Genomic DNA, 20,256 nt, shown 5'->3' on the forward strand with positions numbered 1-20,256 from the left:
CTAGGAACACTGGGGTCGATGGACCCGACGACTAGGTAGGGAGGGATGCTATGTACAGTACCTAACCTACACCACTGCCTACTACTTCCCCCTCCAAGCAGGCAGTTGAAGACGACTGCGCTAGCATTGTATGTTCGTTCACCCGCTTGTTACTTTTACTGTGTTGTCTAGCCTACCACGTACTGTACGCTGCATGTATGTGATTCCTCTTTGGGAATGTGGGGGGAAAGGTACATGTACATGATAGACTTTCCACCAGCAGGATGATGGCATCGAGAATTGTTGGCTGTCAGTGGCCAGCCAGTTCGACTTTTTGCTGACTCCCGTTCGCGCTGGTGGCGAGAAAATCTAAGCCTATCCAACCTTTTTTTTTTAATTTTGCGTTCTTACATGCTTGCTGCTGGTTTTTGCTTCTCACACAGGAAAAAAGTTTCAACGGCAAACCGATAACCGTTCCTAGGTGTTCCATCGCCAAGAGGACGAGAGAAAACAAGCGAGATGCCTGTACCCATCCCACATCCCACATCACACATCACGAGGACGAGCATGAAATCAGTCCAGCGCTGGCAACCTGGAGCGCGCTGATTGTTCCGTTACAGGAACATGGAAGCAGCAGCGTTCAGGCCGTCGAAGACGACATGCTGTCACCTGGCCCAGCCAAGCTCCGGCAGCCCTGGTGGTGAAGTCTCAGCCAACCCTGAGTCGCCAAACCCTGCAGCTGTCCCGAATTGAGCCCTTCATCCGACCCCGGGTCCCAGGACGGGACCCACTGCGACCTTGCAGACCACACCAGGGCCCCGCATGGCTTCTCCATTCTCTCTCCACATATTCCATGGAATCAATCAGGAAAGAAAACGCCTCTTGTGGAGCAACCAACCACAGCCTGCGCGGTGGGACCACCGGAGAACCACCCACAAGTGGCAGCGAGCCGCAGCAGCAGAAAAGGACCACACAGCATGCAACAACACGACCTGGCGTCCTGCTGATAGCGTGTGTAAAGAAAAAAATGTTTTTTGGTGTGAATTCTCCAGCGCTTTTATTTACTGGATCTCTGCCACGCCGCGGGGCCACTTGGAGCATTGAGAGATCCATCAAGCAACGGGGTAACGAGGGGGCGGTACTGGGGGGCGGCTCCAGCAGCGGCCGACAGATCGTGTGCGTGCGTGCGTGCGTGTGTGTGTGTGTGTGGATGTCTTGAGTCAGGAACTCGGGGCAAATGGGGTCGGTTGTCGGTCAGGGCCGAGGAGTTCACCTTGGGAGGCCTGGTCCTAAATTCTCTCTCTCTTGCACGAAGCCATCAGAGGACTCAAAAAGGGAGGGACTGCTCGTGCTCGCGAACGACAATGTGATGCGACTGACGAACTAAAGGACCTGATGAGCCAACGTTCAATTTGTCCGATATTTGCAAGCTCGCATGGCGGCCAGGGGCTCGGCGCGGGTGGTGGAAAAGCAGTGACGTAAAGGTGTGCGCCCTCGCCCACCGGTTCATTCCATCACCAATTTCCAAAAAGCAAGGCATTTGGCGAGAGAAGGATGCAGATCAAAAGACAGAGCATAGAGACTATCTCGTGTAGGACACAGCGCTATCTATCTGCTATGTATTATGTCTGCAGCGGCCAACAGAGCCGGCAGACGGCTGATGTTGTCGGTGCTGTCACCGGCGCACTGAGTCTCCTCGGTGACGGCGGGAAAGGTCGAGCTTCCTCTCGTCCTTGGAGTCGAGGCGAAAGACGCGATCCAGCGAATCAGATCGCACGCCGTTTGTCCGAACCAAGAACGCTGTTAGCCGGCGTGGCGCTCTGGATGTTGCCGAGTGAGCAGGCTTGGCAGCTCTGGCATTGCAGCCATGCTCTCTCTCTGACACCACCAACAACCGCCTCTTTTGCCCATTTTGATCGTCCCCAATATTTCGCTGCGTTTCTATCCTGCGCCAGTGCCATGCTGATGAATAATGAGCTCAGATTCTGCAGTCCGGTCTGAGAAGCAACGGCAGTAAAAAGAGCGAGCCGCAACTCGACAAAACGTGGTTCCCTAATAAGGAAGGGCCTCGGCAAGATTCGGAGCTGCATGTCGGGCCCGACGCTGCAGGCGCAGCGTCACCAGAGACACCTCGAGCGACGGGAAGGCTGCGTCGCGTGCAGGATTTTTCTTTCTAGATCCAATGGTTCTTATCGATAAGCCGCTGTAAGGGCACCACACACAGTGGGACACCTAGTGTGAGCCCCACCAGCACAGTGTCAATTTGCGGAGATACGGCGAGCTTCCGATCCATTCGATCGACCTGACATCGATCTCGAGAACCGCTGATATCGTCACCATCCATTCAAGCTGCCATTGCGACTCCGCCATATCGCTTACCATCCTCGAAATGTGTCAATTACCGCTGCGCAATCACATTTTCTTATCTCGCAACCTTTTATTTTTTCTTCGAGTCAGTTGAGGACAGTGTCGTCGAGAATTTTGTGGCTTGGTCCTTCGAAACACCTTGTCTCTAACATCCCCAAGACCCACTCAAAATGCTGATCCATGGATCCATAGCACCATAGTCAACAAATCCACCTCCACAGTCCACAACAACATCCACATCTCATCCGCGTTCATTCCAGCAATTCCCACAGCCCACAGGACGTGCTCCTCCGCCATCTCCGGATCAGGCTCCATCCTCCGACTGCAGCTGCTGGCCTAGGTCTGGATCTGCTCACCGTCACCGCCGGTCGATGTTCCCTTTGTAAGCAAGCGATGAAAGGTGAAACGAAAACTTTGTATCCTCAGGCTCTCTTACCCGTCTTTTTGCGCTGATAAAACACAATGCGACCCTTCCTGCCCGCAGAGGCAGCTCGAAGCGCCTGCAGTTGCGCTTCCATGCATGTCGTGTCTCTGCTAGGCGCAGCACGGCATATGTCCCCTTCTTGACGTCAAGCTTAGGTGTTTTAAGAGGCCCGTCTGACCATCAGGGTCCTCGCTTGCATTGACAATGTACGTACAGGTAGGTACATGCACGTCTCATCTCTCACCTTGAGTCATCCACCAACACCGGGTTCGCCATTGCTCGTTCCTTTCATCCTCCGTTTACTCCGTAAATCTGTCAACCTGGGAATGTCCTTCAAGCAAGGTTTCCATCCATCCAGTCCCCTATTCAATGAGACTTGGGGATTTGGACATGTTCTCGCCAGTAATGTCAGCAAAAAAGTAAAGTGTCTATGGCCCCAAAGACCAACCTGAAGAGGTTCTCTGTTACATCTTAGTTTCCCCGCCCTGTCCCAGTTGTCAAACCCCACAGTAACAATGTGCAACCCCTCTTTTTGTCTTTTTTTTTTTTTCCACAGCAGCCCACCTCCGCACTCTGCCCACCAATTGTCGTCGTCCATCCATCGTGTCGCTGTCTTGTGTGACTTCGTTTCCACCGCCTTCCCCAGAAATGTCAAAACCTGGAGAAGCTTCGCAGCCAGGGCATCGCCTGTCTCCGTACTTTCCCGGCCATCACGATCCGAATTAGGATCGGATCCTACGTACTTCTGCCTGGTCGTTGAGGTGCCTGTGTGATGGTTCGCTTTGCGATTGGTGAGAGCCTCACAACGGCGTATGCCAGCTGATCGGGGCTGACAGATGATAGAGACACGCCATGGTGACCTAGACGTCGCACGAAAGTTTAAAGCAAGTTGGCAAGTTAAAGGAGCTTTGATTGAACAGGCCACGGCAAAAAGCACATGTGTGGCGATCAGTCGCCAGCAGTTTAGATTCAGCTAGGGTAGGCCCTAGATGGATCATCATAGCCATGAACCTTTCTCCGTAGTGGCAAAGAATGTTTTAGATGAGGAGAGTCACAGGGCTCACCTTAAGGTTCTGGCTCCCTTGTCCAACACACGTCTGTACATACAGGGAAATCCTTACAGGCAGATAACGATCCTTCAAGGGAGGGGGGCGTATGTGTTTCTCGACTTTAGAGGTACTCCCTTGATGACCAACGAACGGGGAGATCCGCTTACCACCTTCTCCCAGCTGATCAGATGCTGATCAGTCATGGAGACAATAGCGGCAGTAGAATCTAGATTTTCTATAGGCATGGTCTCTTCGAGATCAGAATGTTAAACAGTGTGCTAGCGCCTATGCTCGCACAGCCATTCGGCACATGCCCTCTCATTGCTTACCAGCACCACAACAGAGGAGGTACCTCCCCGACAAAGATTCTTCCAGAATTCATTGTAAAAGTTTGAAAAGAGAGAAAAGAAAAAGCGAGGTGTGTTCGATACGATACCTGCCAAAAACCATCACTTGCAGCTGCCATTATGGAGTCCGCTGGCCGCGCCGTCCGTAGCCTATCCGGGATCCTTTTGATTCACGCTCTCTGCCGCTCTCAAGAAACGCTCAATTGGGTCAAATCCCCGATCGAGGCATCTTCTTGGCACGAATAAAATGCTAGTCTGTTGGGATTTTTTTTTCTTCTTTACGCCTCAATGACTTCAATTTGTGCATTTTTCTTCCAAGTTTTTTTTTTCGAATTTTTAGGTGTTAAGTGTGTGTGATGAATGCGAGTGTGATGCACAAATGTCGAAGGATCGGTGAGCTCGGCACTCGCGATTTAGCTTCTTGCTGACTGACAAAGTACTTGCAGTGTTGGAAAAGACTTCGCCTACTTTTAAGAGACTTGGCTCCGAGAGAAAATGCTTCGAGAAATTGTCCCCCCCCCCCCAAAAAAAAAACAAAAGAGTGCTTTGGTCTTGAATGACATGTTTCACGTGGATTGAGAGTTGAACTTCTCCACATTGATAATTTCCTTGGTTTTGTGACTTAGCCTACAGAGCTTGTGTCCTGTGAGAGCTTTCTCCAAACTCAGCTCCTTGAGAACTTTCGCCCATGCCCAATTGTCCCCCAATGTTTTGTTGGTTTTGGCCAAAACAACACAGCCGATGGGGTCTCTAACCCCATCTCCACCCACGGAGCAAGGATACTGCTCCCTTTTCCGAGCGGCTTCCCCTCACCCAATCCTCTCTGGGTTTGGGCCCTGTGTGTCTCCAATCAGCCGCTGATGTGCTACCTAAGTATGTATCTTCTTCCGCCAGGCGCTCTAGACTAACTGAACCAACCCCATCATGGGCTGGTCGTGTTGATATTTGACAGGTCACCCGCACTTTCGGCCGTACACTACCGCGCGCTAGTCGCAGCTCTTGGGCTCCAGCTCCCCGCTCTTGGGCTCGGGGCTCTTCTGTGAGCACACGGCGTTTTACCTAGGTATGTGGCATAAGCTCTGTCCAGTCTCGGTGATTCGGTCAAAATAGTCGGTCGAGTCGGGCATTGGGCGTCTTGGCTTTGGGGAGTGGTAGTGTGGCCAGATGGTCGAGGAGGGAAAAGAAAAAGTTTTTGTTGTTCAGGAAGAGGGTGACTTGCCTATCGTAGTCCGCCACATCAACTAGCCGCCAGCACTTCGCCATGATGAGAAGTCGGTGTTGCTGTCCACGCTAAAATAACCTCCTATTGCGCAAGTTAAATTTTTGTCCAGCTACATAAGCTACCACTCAGTCCCGGACCCGGACCCTGCTCGGTCGGACCCGGGCTTGCATCGATCGGGGTTGGGTCGGATCGGGACAACATCGGAAGCCCCGGGGGGGGGGTTGTCCAGGGATCAACGAGCCTCTTTTGAGGTTGGGGGCGTTGCTCCATCCTTCGGTCGAGGCTAGTCGTTCTAGACTGGACTTTTTTTGGTGCCCAAGCCCCAACAAACTCCGCCGGAAACAACCCATCGCGAGATCTTGATTGAGTGTGAAATGGAATGCTGCGTCTCTTATCTATGAAGCCACACAGGGCATTCCACGAGGCACAAGGCACGAGACACGGTAGAGAGAGTACGGGGTCTGGGGTCTGGGGTATGGGGTATGGGGTCTGGGGATAAGCATTGAAAGATTGGATCGTGTTCAAATCAAAAAAAAAAACAAAAAACAAAAAAAAAACAAAATGGAATGCCAAACGGTGTTTCTCGCGAGATGATGGTCTGCAAGATGGAGCAACGCGGAGATGGATCCATGACACGCGCTGTCGTAGATGGCGTCGATATTGATCGTCGTTGATCTCGACGACGGTGACATGAATTAGGCAGGTAAGACATCGATCTGATGTAGGTAGTGTAAAAGTAAAGTGATCTCAAAAACCTGGGGGCCCGCCGGGCCGAGGGGTGGGGGGAAGGGGGGAGAGAGGGTGTTCGGCAATGGAAAGGGTGAGCGGATCAGGTCGATCACTGCAGAGTTGGTAGGCTGTTTGTTGACAGGCTTCCCAATAAAGGAATTTTGTTTCCGTTGAGAATCGGCCCGGAATGGTGCAGCAGAGTCCTGCACAGCATCATACGTGATGACGGCATGGCTAGGGGTCAGCCAAGCTGCTAAAAGGCTTGAGCATGGAAGAGAATGTGCGTTTTTGTATTCAATCGCGCGTGGGAAGAATTGTTTGCCCACGATCGTAATATGTGTGTGTCATGATAGCTCGGGCGTTTCAAACATGGTGATCACATCATTCGGCTGGCTAGCGCCGATAGTTCCTGCACCCTTCCAAAAAAGCATCACTAGAGAGACACAATAAATAAAACACCCAAGGGGGAGGAGAGGGGGGGAGGGTCACAACATCGTCAACCAAAATAACAACAGATCTTGACGGTTCAAAGGGCATGTATCCCTCTTTTGATATTGTCATGGGACCACTTAATAGTGGAAATGCGATAGCGTTAGAAAGTTAGCTAGGATGAATCTGTCTTAATCCCAAGCATTGCCACACACATTTGCAATATATCCCTTACGATTCCGACGGAAATTATCGTTACGTATCCTGTATACATACGAGAAAGATATCCAATAGAAAAAAAAAAAGTGGGGGTCAGAAGCAAAGCCCAGTCCACATCATCTCGTCAATAGATCCAACATATACTCCAACCAAAACTCAAGCTTGCACCTCATAGACGCTCAGTCTGTTACCAGCGCCGCAGAGTTGCGAAGTGTCTCCCGCGCACGGCATGCTGCAGTCACCATCGCTTACTTCAACCGACCCGGTATTGAGGACGTTTCCGCAGTAACACTCACGAGAGTATTCCGTGCCGAAGAACTGGTAACCATTGCAGAACTCGGCGCACATCTCAAGCGTGAGGTTGTCTGAGGCAAGGGTCTGCTCGCTCAGAGCGCGCATGCCGGTCGCTTCAGTGTAGCAGCCCTTGCTAGACCAGGTGGCCTGGGCGGTGGGTGCGATGACGGTAGAGGGCTGGGTTGGGGTTGACGGCGTCGAGGTTGAGGAGGGGGTGGTTGGGGCGATGACATCCTCGTTCTCGTAGAGATCCAGACGGCTCGGGCCACCGCAGTACTGGGACGGGTTGCCGGAGCAGAGCATGTTGCAGTCATTGAGGGAGGGCGCTTCCGAGGAAGTTGGGTTGATCGTGTTGCCGCAGTAGCACTCGGACGAGTACTCGACGCCGAAGTACTTGTAGCCGTCACAAAAAGCGGCGCACGACTCAACAGTCATGTCACCCGAGGCAAAGGTCTTGTCTGACAGGGTGCGTCCAGTCGTGCCCTCGGTCCAGCAGCCGACGAAGGCGAAAGGAGAAGCCGTCGGCTGGTGAGAAGGAGCGGCAGTCGTGGTAGGGTTGGCGGTCACTGTTCCTAAATGTGTCAGTCAAAACTTCAATTCAAATCTTCAATGCTCGAAAAGAAATAAAAAAAATAAAATCTCACCAGAAGTTGTGGCATGGTCGCTTGCTGGTGAGGATGTCGAAGCTGCCGATGAAGTTGGAGACTGACCTGTCGGAGCATTGGCCAAGACGTAGAGATCAAGACGGTTGCCGGCACCGCAGTACTCAAACTGATCGCCAGCGCAGACCATGTTGCACTCAGACAGCGGAGCCTCGGTGCTTCCGGCGTTGAGGGAGTTGCCGCAGTAGCACTCACGGCCGTACTCGGTACCGAAGTAGATGAAGCCGCTGCAGAGCGAAGCGCACAGCTCCAGAGTCATCGAATCGTCGGCATGGGCGGCACCCGAGAGAGCACGGCCGCCAGAAGCCTCTGTCTGGCAACCGACGAAGACGTAGTCGCCAACAGCAGGCTTGTGGGCAAGAGCGCCGGTAGGAGTCGGGGTAGCGGTCGTTGTCCGAGTGGCAGTCGTCGAGTAGAGCTCGAGGCGATTGCCAGCACCGCAGTACTCGGTCGCGTCACCGCTGCAAGGCATGTTGCAATCCTCAAGCGGCGCCTCTGAGCTAGTGGAATGCAAGCTGTTGCCGCAATAGCACTCGCGGCCATACTCGGTACCCCAGTAGTCAAAGCCGGTGCAGTTTGCCATGCAGGACTCCAGAGTCATGCCATCGTAGGCGAATGCAGCGCCACCGAGAGCGCGAGCACCAATGCCCTCGGTCCAGCAGCCGACAAGCTGGTAGCCTTCGATGGTCGACTTGTGAGCAGGAGTCGGGCTAGCTGTCGCGGTGTCGCTAGTGCTGCTGCTCGCGCTTGTAACAGGAACACTGGTGGACGAAGCAATCGAGGAGGTGCTGGTCGCCGGCTCAGGCTCGGTGACGTTGCCGCAAGCAAGGCCCCCGGAGAAAGTTGCGCAGCTGCCGCCCAAATCGCTACCCTTAATGAACGTATCGGCATGCTCGCCGGCAGACACGCTGACGCGGGCGTTGTAGCTCATACCGCCCGGAATAGCGAAGGTGGCCTCATAAAACGTATACAGGCCTGCGCAATCACCCTCAGTCATGGGAATGGTTTCCTTGCTGAGGATTGGAACCGGGTTCGTGCCCGTAGTACGCGGAGTCAGGTACTCGACGTCGAGATTGACGGGGACGTCAGCGATGTCGTTGCGAACGAGGGCACGGACAGTGAGAGAGCCAGAAGTCTGGAGCAAGCAGCTCTGGGGAATCTGCAGGATGATGGCATCATCGACGGGGTACGAGTGACCGTTGTTATCGTAGCTCTGGCTCGTGCCGTCATTGAAGTTGACAACCAAGGTGAAGGACGAGATGCCGTACGCCGCTGGAATAGCCACGTCGATAGGGAAGAAGCCGAAGTTGTCATCAAGACCGCTAGCAACGCCACGCAGGGTGAGAGTAGTTGAGCAGCCGCTTGAGCCGCAGTTGCTGCCACCCCAGCGGTCCTTCCAGGTGAGGACGACATTGCTGACGTCACTCATGGCGAAGCCGTTAGCCCTGAGGCGGATATAGCCGGTCAGCTGGAGGGTGCTGGCACCGTTGTTCAGCTTCAACTTGATATCGACGGGCTTGACGTTGTAGGGCTCGACAGGATCGGTGAGAGTCACGCCGGGAGGGACGACCTCGATCATCTTCTGAAGGACAGTGCGGCAGATCTCGCGATAGGCATTCGGGTCGGCCATGGCGCTGATGGTCGCATTACCATCCGAGTTGAAAACCTTGAAGTCCGAATGACGGTTGAGGCCAACAGCCGGGCCAACCACCAGAGGATTGGTCGTAGTGCCGTCTAGGTACTCCGTGACGACCTTATTGTCATAGACATGGTTGCTCGAGTCGAGGCCGATCTGCCCGACAGAGGCATTGACAATGTTGGGGAACTCGGCGCTGTGGACAGAGCCAAGAGTATGTCCGCAGGCGACCAGCTGAATCATTTCACTGCTGGTGAAGCCCATACGATCGAACTGCTGGCGGAAGGTGACCACCGAGTTCTGCGGCTGAGGCACACCGAGCGGGCCTGCTGCGGTAGCGTCTTTGCGGCCAACACGGAGCGGGACGACAGGGCCGCCACACGACCGGACAGACGCATAGACACCAGCGGCAATCAAGTCGGCCATGCTGGAGCGGCTGGTTAGGTAGTTGGCATAGAACTCGAGCGAGGTCCGGTGGCCAGGCCCCGTATTCTCGCCGTTGTTGAGCTCGAACTGAATCGACGCGTCCAGACCACCGACACCAGTATATTTGTTGTGTGTGGACATATCACTACGGGTGTGTTAGGAAATCCAGCGTATGAACAAGCACAAGGACGGAGAGCACACATACTGGAAGGCCACGCGCAGCCACTCGCTGGCGGTGATACGGCCAGGACCGGCCGCTTCGTTGTCGCATGGCCTGATAGCATCGTTGAACAAACTGCCCTTGAAGCCCTGGAGCTGGTACACGATGAATTCCATGTGGTCAACTTCGGAAGGCCATGTCGGGTCAGCTTTGGCAGCCACCGCTGCCAGCGAGAGCAGGCCTGCGTAAAGTGTTTCGGTTCTCATGTTGCAAAGAGACCGAGATTCAAAACATTAGATTACGATTAGAAATGTAGGAAAATCTGAGAGCGGTAAAAACAGATCGGAAGGCGCTCCGAGGTGAGCGAGGAGTCACGCCGCGAAGAGGGAAAGAAAAAAAGAAAAAAAAAAAAGCTGGAGCGACTCAACGAGCGGAGCCAGGAAGAAGCGAGAGTCGGTGACCGCAACGGCCGTCGGGTAAAGATCCTGGAGTCTTGATGTCCTGATGTTCTTCCTGTCACCTGCACGCTGGGACGAGAGGACTGGCGATGCGACAAACAGAGGTAGATAAATGATGGACAATCGCAAAACGTCCCCCGGTCACTGGAAGCAGGAACAGAAGTCGAGAAATGTCAAGACGAACGACTCAGCCATGGGGTGCTCCGGTGATTTTCTCTTCTCCTGTTGTGCCCGAAAGCCGGGCACCGCCCACTTCCCAGCTCAGACTCCCTGGGAAAAGACTAAGTCGACAGGGAGGAGCCCGTGGACCTGGATGGAGACGGCGATGCCACCCTTCTCGTGCAGGAAAAATTGAAGCGCCAAGCGCTGGTATCCGATCTTGTCCGGTCTTATTGGTCAGTCCCGCCCATCATCGAGCTGCGTCACCCCGGTTCTCAGCCGCACTAAAACCGAACCGGTCATGCAGTTCTTCCGCTGTGCGCCATGGAATATCGGTCTTCAGGTTCAAACTCGCCAGCGCTACCTACATACATCCCAACGCTCTGGACGTGCAGGGGAACTTCCTTTCCGAGCGCAGTACAAGCAGCAGCCACACCGCTGATCGATAAGTTTCACCTCTTGTCGAATTTGACATTTCACTTTTTGTCAATTGGCTGAGTGTCTGCTTGCTGGTAGAACGTGCTCAAGGATCGGCAATCAGCAACACTCTTTTGCGATCCACACAACACGTGTGATCGCGCCGTTCCGTCTGTTCACTGGAGGTTGCGTGCTTCCAGGTACAGCTACTATTGCCGTGGGGTCCAGTAATCCCGGAATAGCGAAGAGTGGAGCTCCAAGGTGAGAGAGAGGCGGATTTGTGGCGTACAGATAGGGCTGCGTCCCCACTAAGACTATCAGACCATTGGCTGCTATTGGCTGTACCTAGCTACCTAGCTATGTAGCTTTCAGTGGTTGACGGCCCTTGCGCATGGTCCGATCTTTGGAGTGGACCCTGGACGTCACATCCGTCGTGGATTGGCAGCTGGGGAACGGAAGAAAGCGACCCAAACAAACGGATCGTTACCGAAGATCGAGCATGCCATCATCATCCATCATTGATCCCACCTCTTGCCCATTCGCCAAAAGCCTACAAATCCAACGTTGGAGACACGAAGCGGCTTCCATGTTCTGTTCATGACTTGCTATATCCTCTCTTCATCGGTAATGGCCGATAACTAATCACACCAAGTACATCCGGGTATCCCCAAGGACAAGGAATTAAAAAAAAAAAACAAGAAATTGCGCGTTGCCCACTCTGTCTGCAGTCTTAGAAGTCTGCAAGCGGGTAATATGTAGTTACTATATCGGTACAACAAAGATGAGGATGGAGTAGACTACATATGAAGCAAGCTAAGCAAGTGATGAAACCACAAAAGACGAGCTCAACATGCCTTTATCCCAGCTGCACAACTTTGACGGGCAAGAAACGGTCCGCCTCACAGCCCTAGAAAATCTAGCATGCTCCGGCTCGCCGCGGAACTACTGACACGATAGTGTCGATAGGAGACTCTCGATGAGGGACCCGTTGCACCCATCACTGAGGGTCCGTATTCACATCAGTTGGAAAACTCCAATATGTATCCTGAGATTTTTGGTCCCAAAAAAAACTGGAAATGTATTATGAAGGATTCAGCATGGATGGTACCTACCAGGCTGAGCTTGAAAAAAAAAATTGCACCGAATTTTGTCTGGCCAACATCACTACTTTCACACAAAGGAAATCAACACGAGATGGCTCAAAACGCATCGACACAGTGCTGGAGCTGCAGACCTCATAACCTTATTTTATTGGCTTGGTTTGTTGCACAATACAAACCACCAGGCTGCTCACCAGGCCCTCCGAAAAAAACCGTATAGCCCCTTATGTCAGAGAGATGGCCGCTGGTCAAGGCTCAGCATGTGCAATTCTCACAGCAGGTCATGGACCCCACAAGGTATATCAGGAGAATAAGGTAGGATCAGGCACAGAGGGCCGAGAAAGACGCGGCTAACGCAGGTCCAAAACGACCAATAAGGACCAAGAGGCACCAACGAAAGGTCGGAAAAGCCAAAAATCACTGGCGAAGAAGAGCCTTTGGTAGTAGAAACAAGAACGGATCATCTGTATGGAAGGTATATAGACTCCTCACGAGAGAAGGGGAAGAAGGACTTCCCAGTCAGCACTACAAACAGTTGTTCAGAACAACTGGTGACCGCAGGGATCCTGAACCCTGTGTGAGGGCTCTTGTCTCGGATCCTTAAGCCTTGAACCGCCGAACCCATCTCCAGAAGGCTAGTTGCATCGTCACACAGCATTTATAAAGGGTTTGAGCGGTCATACCACTTCGCCTGTATCAAAAAGCGACTATACAGAACGCGACGATCCAGCTAGACTTCCTTCAAATGGGTTCTAGGTTGGTCCAAGGCTTATTTATGGATCTGAGAGACAGGAGTTTCCACACACATTCAGAAGCGCTGCGGTCACCAGTTGTTTTGGGCAACTATTTGGATCGCTGACTGAGGAACTCTTCGTCCCCTTCTACCTACGAGGTATCCATCTACCTTATATACTCAAGCCTTTCTTCATTCCTTAAGCGTCTTTTGGTCTTTTGTCAGTGATTCTTGGACTGACTACCTTTCGGGGCCGCGTGAGTCGTGTTTATTGGTCCTTTGTGCCTGGCCCCACTTTTCCCCGTGTGACAACCTTGTTGATAAAACATCATGTGATCCATGAGCAGCAAACACTGGGCAAGTCTAACAAGTGGCTCTTTTTTTCACGCTACTTCTTTATCAAAGAGAGGAGAAACTGCAGTGTACATTTTCCCGATTTTCCCTTCTAGAGCTTTTATTAACTTATTTTAGACTAATTTTAAACAATTGAAAAATATAGTAATCGAGTTAATATGAGCAGACTTGGCCTAAGATAGTGCCGCCAAAGTTCTATGAAACTTGCTCTAATGTCATGACCAACAAAGGCTCTATCTGGAAGAGTGGGCCCCGCGCAGCCGACTGATCAGAGTAAAAGGGAGTTATGACCCATCAAACCCAGATATCTGTTCTCAACGACCCCATGCATTGTGTGGACGATTCCACAACTTCCTAAGATGGGTTCGAAGGTATTGGCCAGATTGTAGAACCCGAGGAACTGGGGTCCTCACACAGTAGGGTATGAAATTCACTGCGGTTACCAGTTGTTGGTTGACAACTACTTCTATTGCCGACTGGAGAGTCCTCGTCATGGCTCTGGGAATGGGTGATTCTATATACATATTTATATTCGAAGCCGTCAGTCTGCCCGTCCTTCTGTCATTACCTGTTTTGGTAATGTTGAGGAGTTTCTCGCAGTTATCGCAGCGTATCGCAGCGCGAGGACTGTAATGTTTGCGCTTCTCCATCTGATTGGTCCGCCTCTTGACCCCATTAGAAACCCTCCTATTGGTCGCCTCCTAAGCCATCTGTGGGACAGCGGCCGAGCCCATTACCAGCCGTAACACATTGGGCAGGCGTTCCTCAACGCCCAAGGATGTTGACCCTCAACGGGCCTGTGCCATTGAGGGGAAAGGAGCAGAGGAAGCCACAGGGGTGTATAAGACGCAGATAGACTCCAGGCATGGTCATCAGGCCGAAGAAGCTCCCCAGTCAACAACACAAACAATCATCCATCTGTTCAACTGGTGATCACAGCGATCTGATTCTATTCGATTCCAGTTTTCGACCGGCTCACCTCTGAGGGTGCTAAGTCGTGCCCACGGCGTTGGCGGGAAATAACTATCTAGATAGAACTATACACAGGTAACGTCGGGATAAAAACCGCCCAAGGGAAAACCGACGTGGACTCAAGGGGATGGGAAGTAGCGTGCCATGGGCCGGGGGGGGGAGTCTTACGGTCGAACGATCCTAGGGATGAGGATCTTCAGACTTGACACCGAGTTCTCTGAGTCGGAGCCTGGCTAATCGGCTCCCTAAGCTTGGAAGCAGGCAGGTAAGGGGGAAGGGGGACCGCAAGGTCGAGACAGGTTGCCCCGTAGCGACGTCCCAAGCTTGCCCCTAGAGCTCGATCTGGGAGGCCCTGACCTTGAACAGTTGGAAGGAGGACCACAAGGCCCTCGGGGTCAACCTACCGGTGAGCTGGTTGTTGAAAGTGGTGAGGGGGCAGGAAACGAAGTGGCCTCTGGTCACCACCCTCCCACAGGGGCACACTCATTAATGTCCTCCAGGGGGTGATTGAATTGCACGTGGTACTCCAGGAAGTCGCCGTGGCCCGAGGCCTCCCCCAGCCAGCGGGAAAGGCATTGTCGGGAGAAGTTTTCGAGGAACAGTTTGGTCGAGTGCCCGTCCCAAAGGGCCCAGGGGGGTTTGTTAGTTTCCCACCACCCACGTATGTCCGGGGGGGGGGTAGCTCGGCGTCTCTTAGGGGGACCGGGGAGGAGGCCAAGCCACAACCTGACGCCCGGACGTTTTTGCTCCCATTGAGGCCTCGCCCCGAGGCCAGAGGCCGTCTGGTGCAAGCGGGACGAGCCGCGGTAAGGGGGTCAGGTAAGCCTAGCTCACAGGGGGTGGTTGGCCGGCAACATCTCGGCACGGTTCCTCCACCATGCCCGCTCACTGTCCAGCAGATGCTCGAGGTGCAGGCTAGCTAGCCACCAGAGCCACGGGGTCGGTATTGTCCTCTACACCGGAAATATCACTCTCGGTGCCGCATTCGCGACTTTTGTGACAGACAACCAGACCGACGTTAGCCCAAATGGGGACTAGGTAGCCATTAACCCAGCTCTGTTTTGGACTCGTGTCGAGTTGAACCATACCGTACAGGAGAGAGTGGATGACGACCGCATTGAAATGTTGGGGCCAGCCGAGCGGGGAAAATCCCGAACCATCGTGTTGGACAGGCATTTAATTTGACCAGGCCTACCACCGAGGCCGTTGCCGACGCCCCAGCAGCCGCCTGAGTCGCGAGGTTGAGCTTAAGGCCCAGCAGGACGTCTGATCATTTGACAGGTTTGCTGGTGTATCTTTTGTTGGGGGGGGGGGGAAGGGGAGGGCGTCCCCTCGATTTGGGTCGAGATCCTTACAGGGTCTATCCTATTACGCCTCTCCCAACCCCTTGCCGAATGTCGACAGGAGGGTAATGGGCTGCCAGCCTTTGTATAACCGGGGGTCCCTACCCGGCTTTGATAGGGTGACCACAGTCACTTGTTTGAAAGCCCTAGGGAAGACCCCGAGCGCGATGCAGCCTTCGGCAATAGCCCGGGCAGCCGGGCGTATGAACCCCCAGGCGTGCCTCACGAATGCTAGTGGCACCCCATCTGGGCCTGGAGTGTTGGAGGCGGCTCCAAGAAAGGCGTCCTTGAGCTCCACGTCGTCGGGCGGCGCAGCGAGCCTCGCCGCCCACCCAGGAGGAAGGTGGGGACCGAGCCAGGCCGGGCGGGAGCCTTCTTGCGCCCTAGCAAGACGGAAGACTTGGATGGCCAAGTACGCGGTCACCTGCTCCGTATCTGAAACCACCCTCCCGTCGAAGACCGTTACCGTTGGGCGATCATCCGTTAGTACCCTGCCACACTCCGCCGGGGATGAGGGCGAGGCGGCCCTCTATCTGTAGAAGTTCACCCTGACCTCCTTGCAAAGCTTGCGGCAGAAGACGGGCTTCATCTCTCTGACAGTGGTTAATACCTCTGACCGCCAGGGAGCGCTGTTTGTGTGCTTGTCGGGGCGGGTTAGAGGAGCGGCCCATGACCCCGGAGAGGACGTCGAAGACGGACCAGACAAAAGTGTTCGAGCTCTTCCCGGTCGGCAAGTTGGCCGGGGCTGGGGGGGAGCAAGGATTGGAGTAGCCGGGTAACCTTCCTCGAAGCGGGACCTGGGGAGGCACCTTGGCGGGAGCAGGCGGCTGGGGGGCGGCCGGGCACTGAGACCACCTTCGCGCGGTGGTCTCAGGCCCAATGGGCGAACTCCACGAAAACCCTGGCTGGGCCAGGGGCGAGATCAATAGTCCCACCGCCGCGGTGTGTCGGGCCCTCAAAGCTAAGGATGTGAAGGGCCTCGCCGCTATCCAGGCCCTGATCATGTCCACCTTGGGGCTAGGGCGGGCGCGGGGGCCCCAGTCGGGATGGTGGGTATTGAAGTCTCCTACAACAATGTAGGACCCGGGGGTCGATCTGGAGTAATCGGAGGATGCGCCAAGTATCAATGGCAACGTCAAAGTTGGGATGTAGGTACACGTTGACAATAGCGAGTCCTTGAAGCGAGATGGAGACTATGCCATGTTTGGGGGCGGTTGGGGTAGAGGCCGTGAGCCGCGGTCCACGTAGATGGTGGCTCTGGTTACCCCGTCATCGATGGCGTAAAGGGTAAAGCTAGGGTGCCGTCTCACTCTGCAGAATATGACTAGAAGCACTTGGGCGCATACCACTTGGTGTCAGTGTCTCGCGGCCCGCTGAAGAATACCGTCGATGTTGGCCAGGGACCTCGGAACGTTGTCTGAGATAATGTTACAGGTCCGAGTCATCGTCGGATTCTAAGCCGGTCCTAACGACGATGCGGTTCTCCGTGTAATCTCTCGGCCGACGTCGCCCTAGGCGGCGGGGGCACGAATATCGGGGAGATGAAAGGAGGGTTGTTGGCGCCGGTGGTCCTAACCGGCCCTCTAATCCTGACTTTGGTTCTCTTGGCTAGCTCCATTTTCTTCTCCTTCTGGAGTGCTAATCACCACTTCTCTACCAGGAAGCGCGCTGTTTCGCTTCCTCAGAAAGCCTCTGGGGGTAGCTGGGTTGAAGCAGTGCGGTTTCCCAGAGGCGAGAGCCAGAGCTTAGGAATTTAATAAGTTGGGTAAAGTCACAGCATTTCTTGTTCGAGATCTCCAATGTCTCCTCAAACAGGAGCTCGGCGGGCTATCTTGACATCGCTAGGATGAAGGCCTTGCGGAGGATTTCGCGGACTTATCCCTAGGGATGTTGGTGTCCCGGCCGCTCGCTGCGCCGAGGGCCGGGTGGAGAATCGGGCGGGGAAGTGGGGTTTGTCTGGTCCTCGGGCCGGATGGGGCCGGCCGTGGAGTTTTGTACTTGTGGTGGCTCCGAAGCTCTCTCTGCTGGGGGGTTGGGGGTCGTCATGGAGGACCTCTCGTCGCCTGCCGCGGGGTATGTGGAATCAAACATTTGAGGTTGTAGCTTTAATTTTGCTGTGTTTCCCATCCTATGCCAGATGCCTTACGATTTTAGGATTTTGCTAGCAGAAAAACACGCAATTTTTTTTGAAGAATAAAGATTTCTAGAATACATAGACTGAAAAATAAATCTCTTCAACTCATTGTTTATCTTGCTTCTAATTTAACAGGGTGCAGCCGAAACTGCCTCGCACATGAGAGCTCGCATACTCCGTTAATAATCACCAAACCAAGAATGATAATCGACTACACAGGCGTGAGAGTCACCTAGGAAACAATGATAATAACCATGGGAGAATGATCAAGATCGTGTTTGTAAGGATGTAGCTCGCTATCCGCTCGATGATATCCATGAGAACTCCATAGTAAGCAATATAAACAGCTACTTACCCTAATAGATGACCGCAGTGTTGAGCATTCTGTGCGAGAACTTCTGTCTCTCAGATTCCGTAGCCTGGTCACTATCCTTGAGTCTATCTCAGGAGGCTGTGAATCGTTGCAACTAGCATTCTATTTTATCGAGATCTCAGCCCAGCTCACTGGAAAAATGCTTTCAGTTCATACTTCGCTCAGAGCCAGCCAGCTTTCGTTTAGAAAAATCACGAAATATCCTTAGACTACTAACACTGAAGTAATATATAGCAAACGATATAGTTCATAAACTTGTATATGAGAATTCATGCAAGGTTTTCGATATGACTTTCCCTTATACACAACCAAACATCCCACTGACCTAACTCGGCTATCGGATAGCAGAGTTATAACAACCTCCGTATGGCCATTCCTTGCAGCCCAACTCAGCAGCGTTCTGTCTCTCTTATCTTGTTGCTCTGGATCCATTCGGCTACCAGATGACAGACCTTATAACAACCTCTGTATGGCCCATCGATGCAGACAAGCTCAGTGGCGTTCGGCCAGAGTCGGCTTGCAAGTTTGGATAAACTCGGTTATCAGGTAACAGAGTTTTAACCACCTCCGTATGGCCTCTCACTGCAGCTCAACTCAGCGGCGTTCGGCCATAGATGTCTTGTCGGTTTGGATCAACATCCTGGGCACGCTCAAGGAGTGCCTTAACTGAACTCTTGAGCCTATAGATACCAACAATGTGAAATGCATTCTGAGATGGCCGCAAATCATCTAAAGAAAGCCAAGACCGCTTTCTGACCGCCCCCCAAAGGTGTCACAAAGTTATACCACCATCTTGACCCATTCCTGAATTGTCAGTAGTTCAAATCAGTTGAGGAGGGAAGGGGGAACATGCAGATGTATGATGTCCCCAGTAGTCAACAGCAATAGGTGAAGAGAGGCTCATCAAGTCGTTCACGCGCCTCCTCATACGTCTTGACAGGGCCTGAAAAATCTTTGAACGAAAGATACGGCATGCAGGTATTTGCGATATCGAAGTTGGCGTTCAGAAACCACCGAGTCAAAACATCCCTGGAAGTATTCCTGAATTGTGAAGTAAAAAAAAGTCGAATGATATCACTCTCTTTGAAATTGACAACGAGCCCGCAACATGCCGAAAGCATATCTTCAGCATCAAGAATCGCAGTCTCATCAAACTTGTCTCCTAATGGACAGGGGAGAAAGCCCGGTGGAAGAGTCGCGTAGAGATGTTGCCAGCCGACTATCCCCTTCAAACCAAGCTTCACCGACCCCCCTACCAAGCCTGGTCCCGCTCACACCAGGCGGCTGCGGGTCTCGGAGCTCAGCCCCGATGGGAGCCTCGTCTCCAGGGGCCAAGGACGTGGCTTGGTCTCCCTCCAAACCCCCGAAAAACGGCGCCGGGTGCCTCCCCAAAACATGAGAGGCTGGTGCGCGCCAATAAGCCCTCGTCGGCCCGCTGGGACGGGCACACAGTCAAGCCCTTCCTGGAGAAGTTCTCCCGGTAGTGCCCCACGCGATGGCTTGCGGAGGTATCAGGCCACGGCGATTTTTCTAGAGTACACGTACGGTTCAAACCCCACCCCCCCGGCAGGCGATCAAAGAGCGCCCCTGCGGCCGAGTGGTGTCTAGAGGCCATTTCTTCTCCTATCCTCCTCACTACCTTCAACAACCTGCTGGCAGGGAGGGTACGATTACAACGGGCCCCTAGTCTGACAGCCAACTGCTGAAGCTCAACGTTTTCCCACCAAAAAGCCCTTGTGGCGTCAAAGCAACAATCAGGTTCGGGCTATTCGAACGATTCATGCTTCTCGACACGCTCAAAGAGGACGTTATTCTCCTCTGACAGTCACAACATAAGCATAATTCCGACAGCGAAGAAGAATCTTGAGTATAGAGATGAGTTTTCATTGGGGTACCCTGCCGACCTAGAGTATGTACTCAGCTCCACAGAAAAAGAAAACTCAGCCAGAATATATCTGTCACCAACAATCGGCAGGTACTCGCACCTGGAGGGGGCAATCGATAGCAATACCGTTGGCCAGGTTGATGACCCATACGGTGTTCTGGCTGACAGAGTCAAAAGACAGAAGACGACTTTCAATACCACAGAGACTGTAATGAGCAGCAGCGCTCCGGTAAACCGCTCGCACATCGCAATCGGAACCCCAGAACCAACAGAAGCCGCAACAACAGCAAGCGAGGGAACAAAAGCACGTGAACACTTGTATTTACTTACAATAATCATGCAACATGGTAAATTGGATAGCCTGAAGTAGGTTACGATAAAGAGC

The 20,256-nt window shown here is 53.2% G+C and overlaps 1 protein-coding gene and 1 pseudogene across 2 annotated transcripts; both read right to left on the minus strand.

Moving 5' to 3' along the window:
- Window positions 1-6,921: 6,921 nt before the first annotated feature.
- On the minus strand, window positions 6,922-10,209 carry CTHT_0065420 (uncharacterized protein; the record flags this gene model as incomplete). Its single annotated transcript, XM_006696779.1, has 3 exons — window positions 6,922-7,625; window positions 7,770-9,928; window positions 9,989-10,209. The coding sequence occupies 3 exons, from the start codon at window positions 10,207-10,209 to the stop codon at window positions 6,922-6,924; spliced, it is 3,084 nt and encodes a 1,027-aa protein (XP_006696842.1).
- A 5,295-nt stretch (window positions 10,210-15,504) lies between these two features.
- CTHT_0065430 lies at window positions 15,505-17,097 on the minus strand (annotated as a pseudogene; the record flags this gene model as incomplete). The annotated part of the gene is made up of 4 exons: window positions 15,505-15,914; window positions 16,090-16,574; window positions 16,826-16,883; window positions 16,950-17,097. Coding segments are annotated over 4 exons (1,101 nt in total).
- Window positions 17,098-20,256: the final 3,159 nt, after the last annotated feature.

This window comes from Thermochaetoides thermophila (genome assembly GCF_000221225.1).
Source record: "Thermochaetoides thermophila DSM 1495 unplaced genomic scaffold scf7180000011822, whole genome shotgun sequence".
Classification (NCBI taxonomy): domain Eukaryota; kingdom Fungi; phylum Ascomycota; class Sordariomycetes; order Sordariales; family Chaetomiaceae; genus Thermochaetoides; species Thermochaetoides thermophila.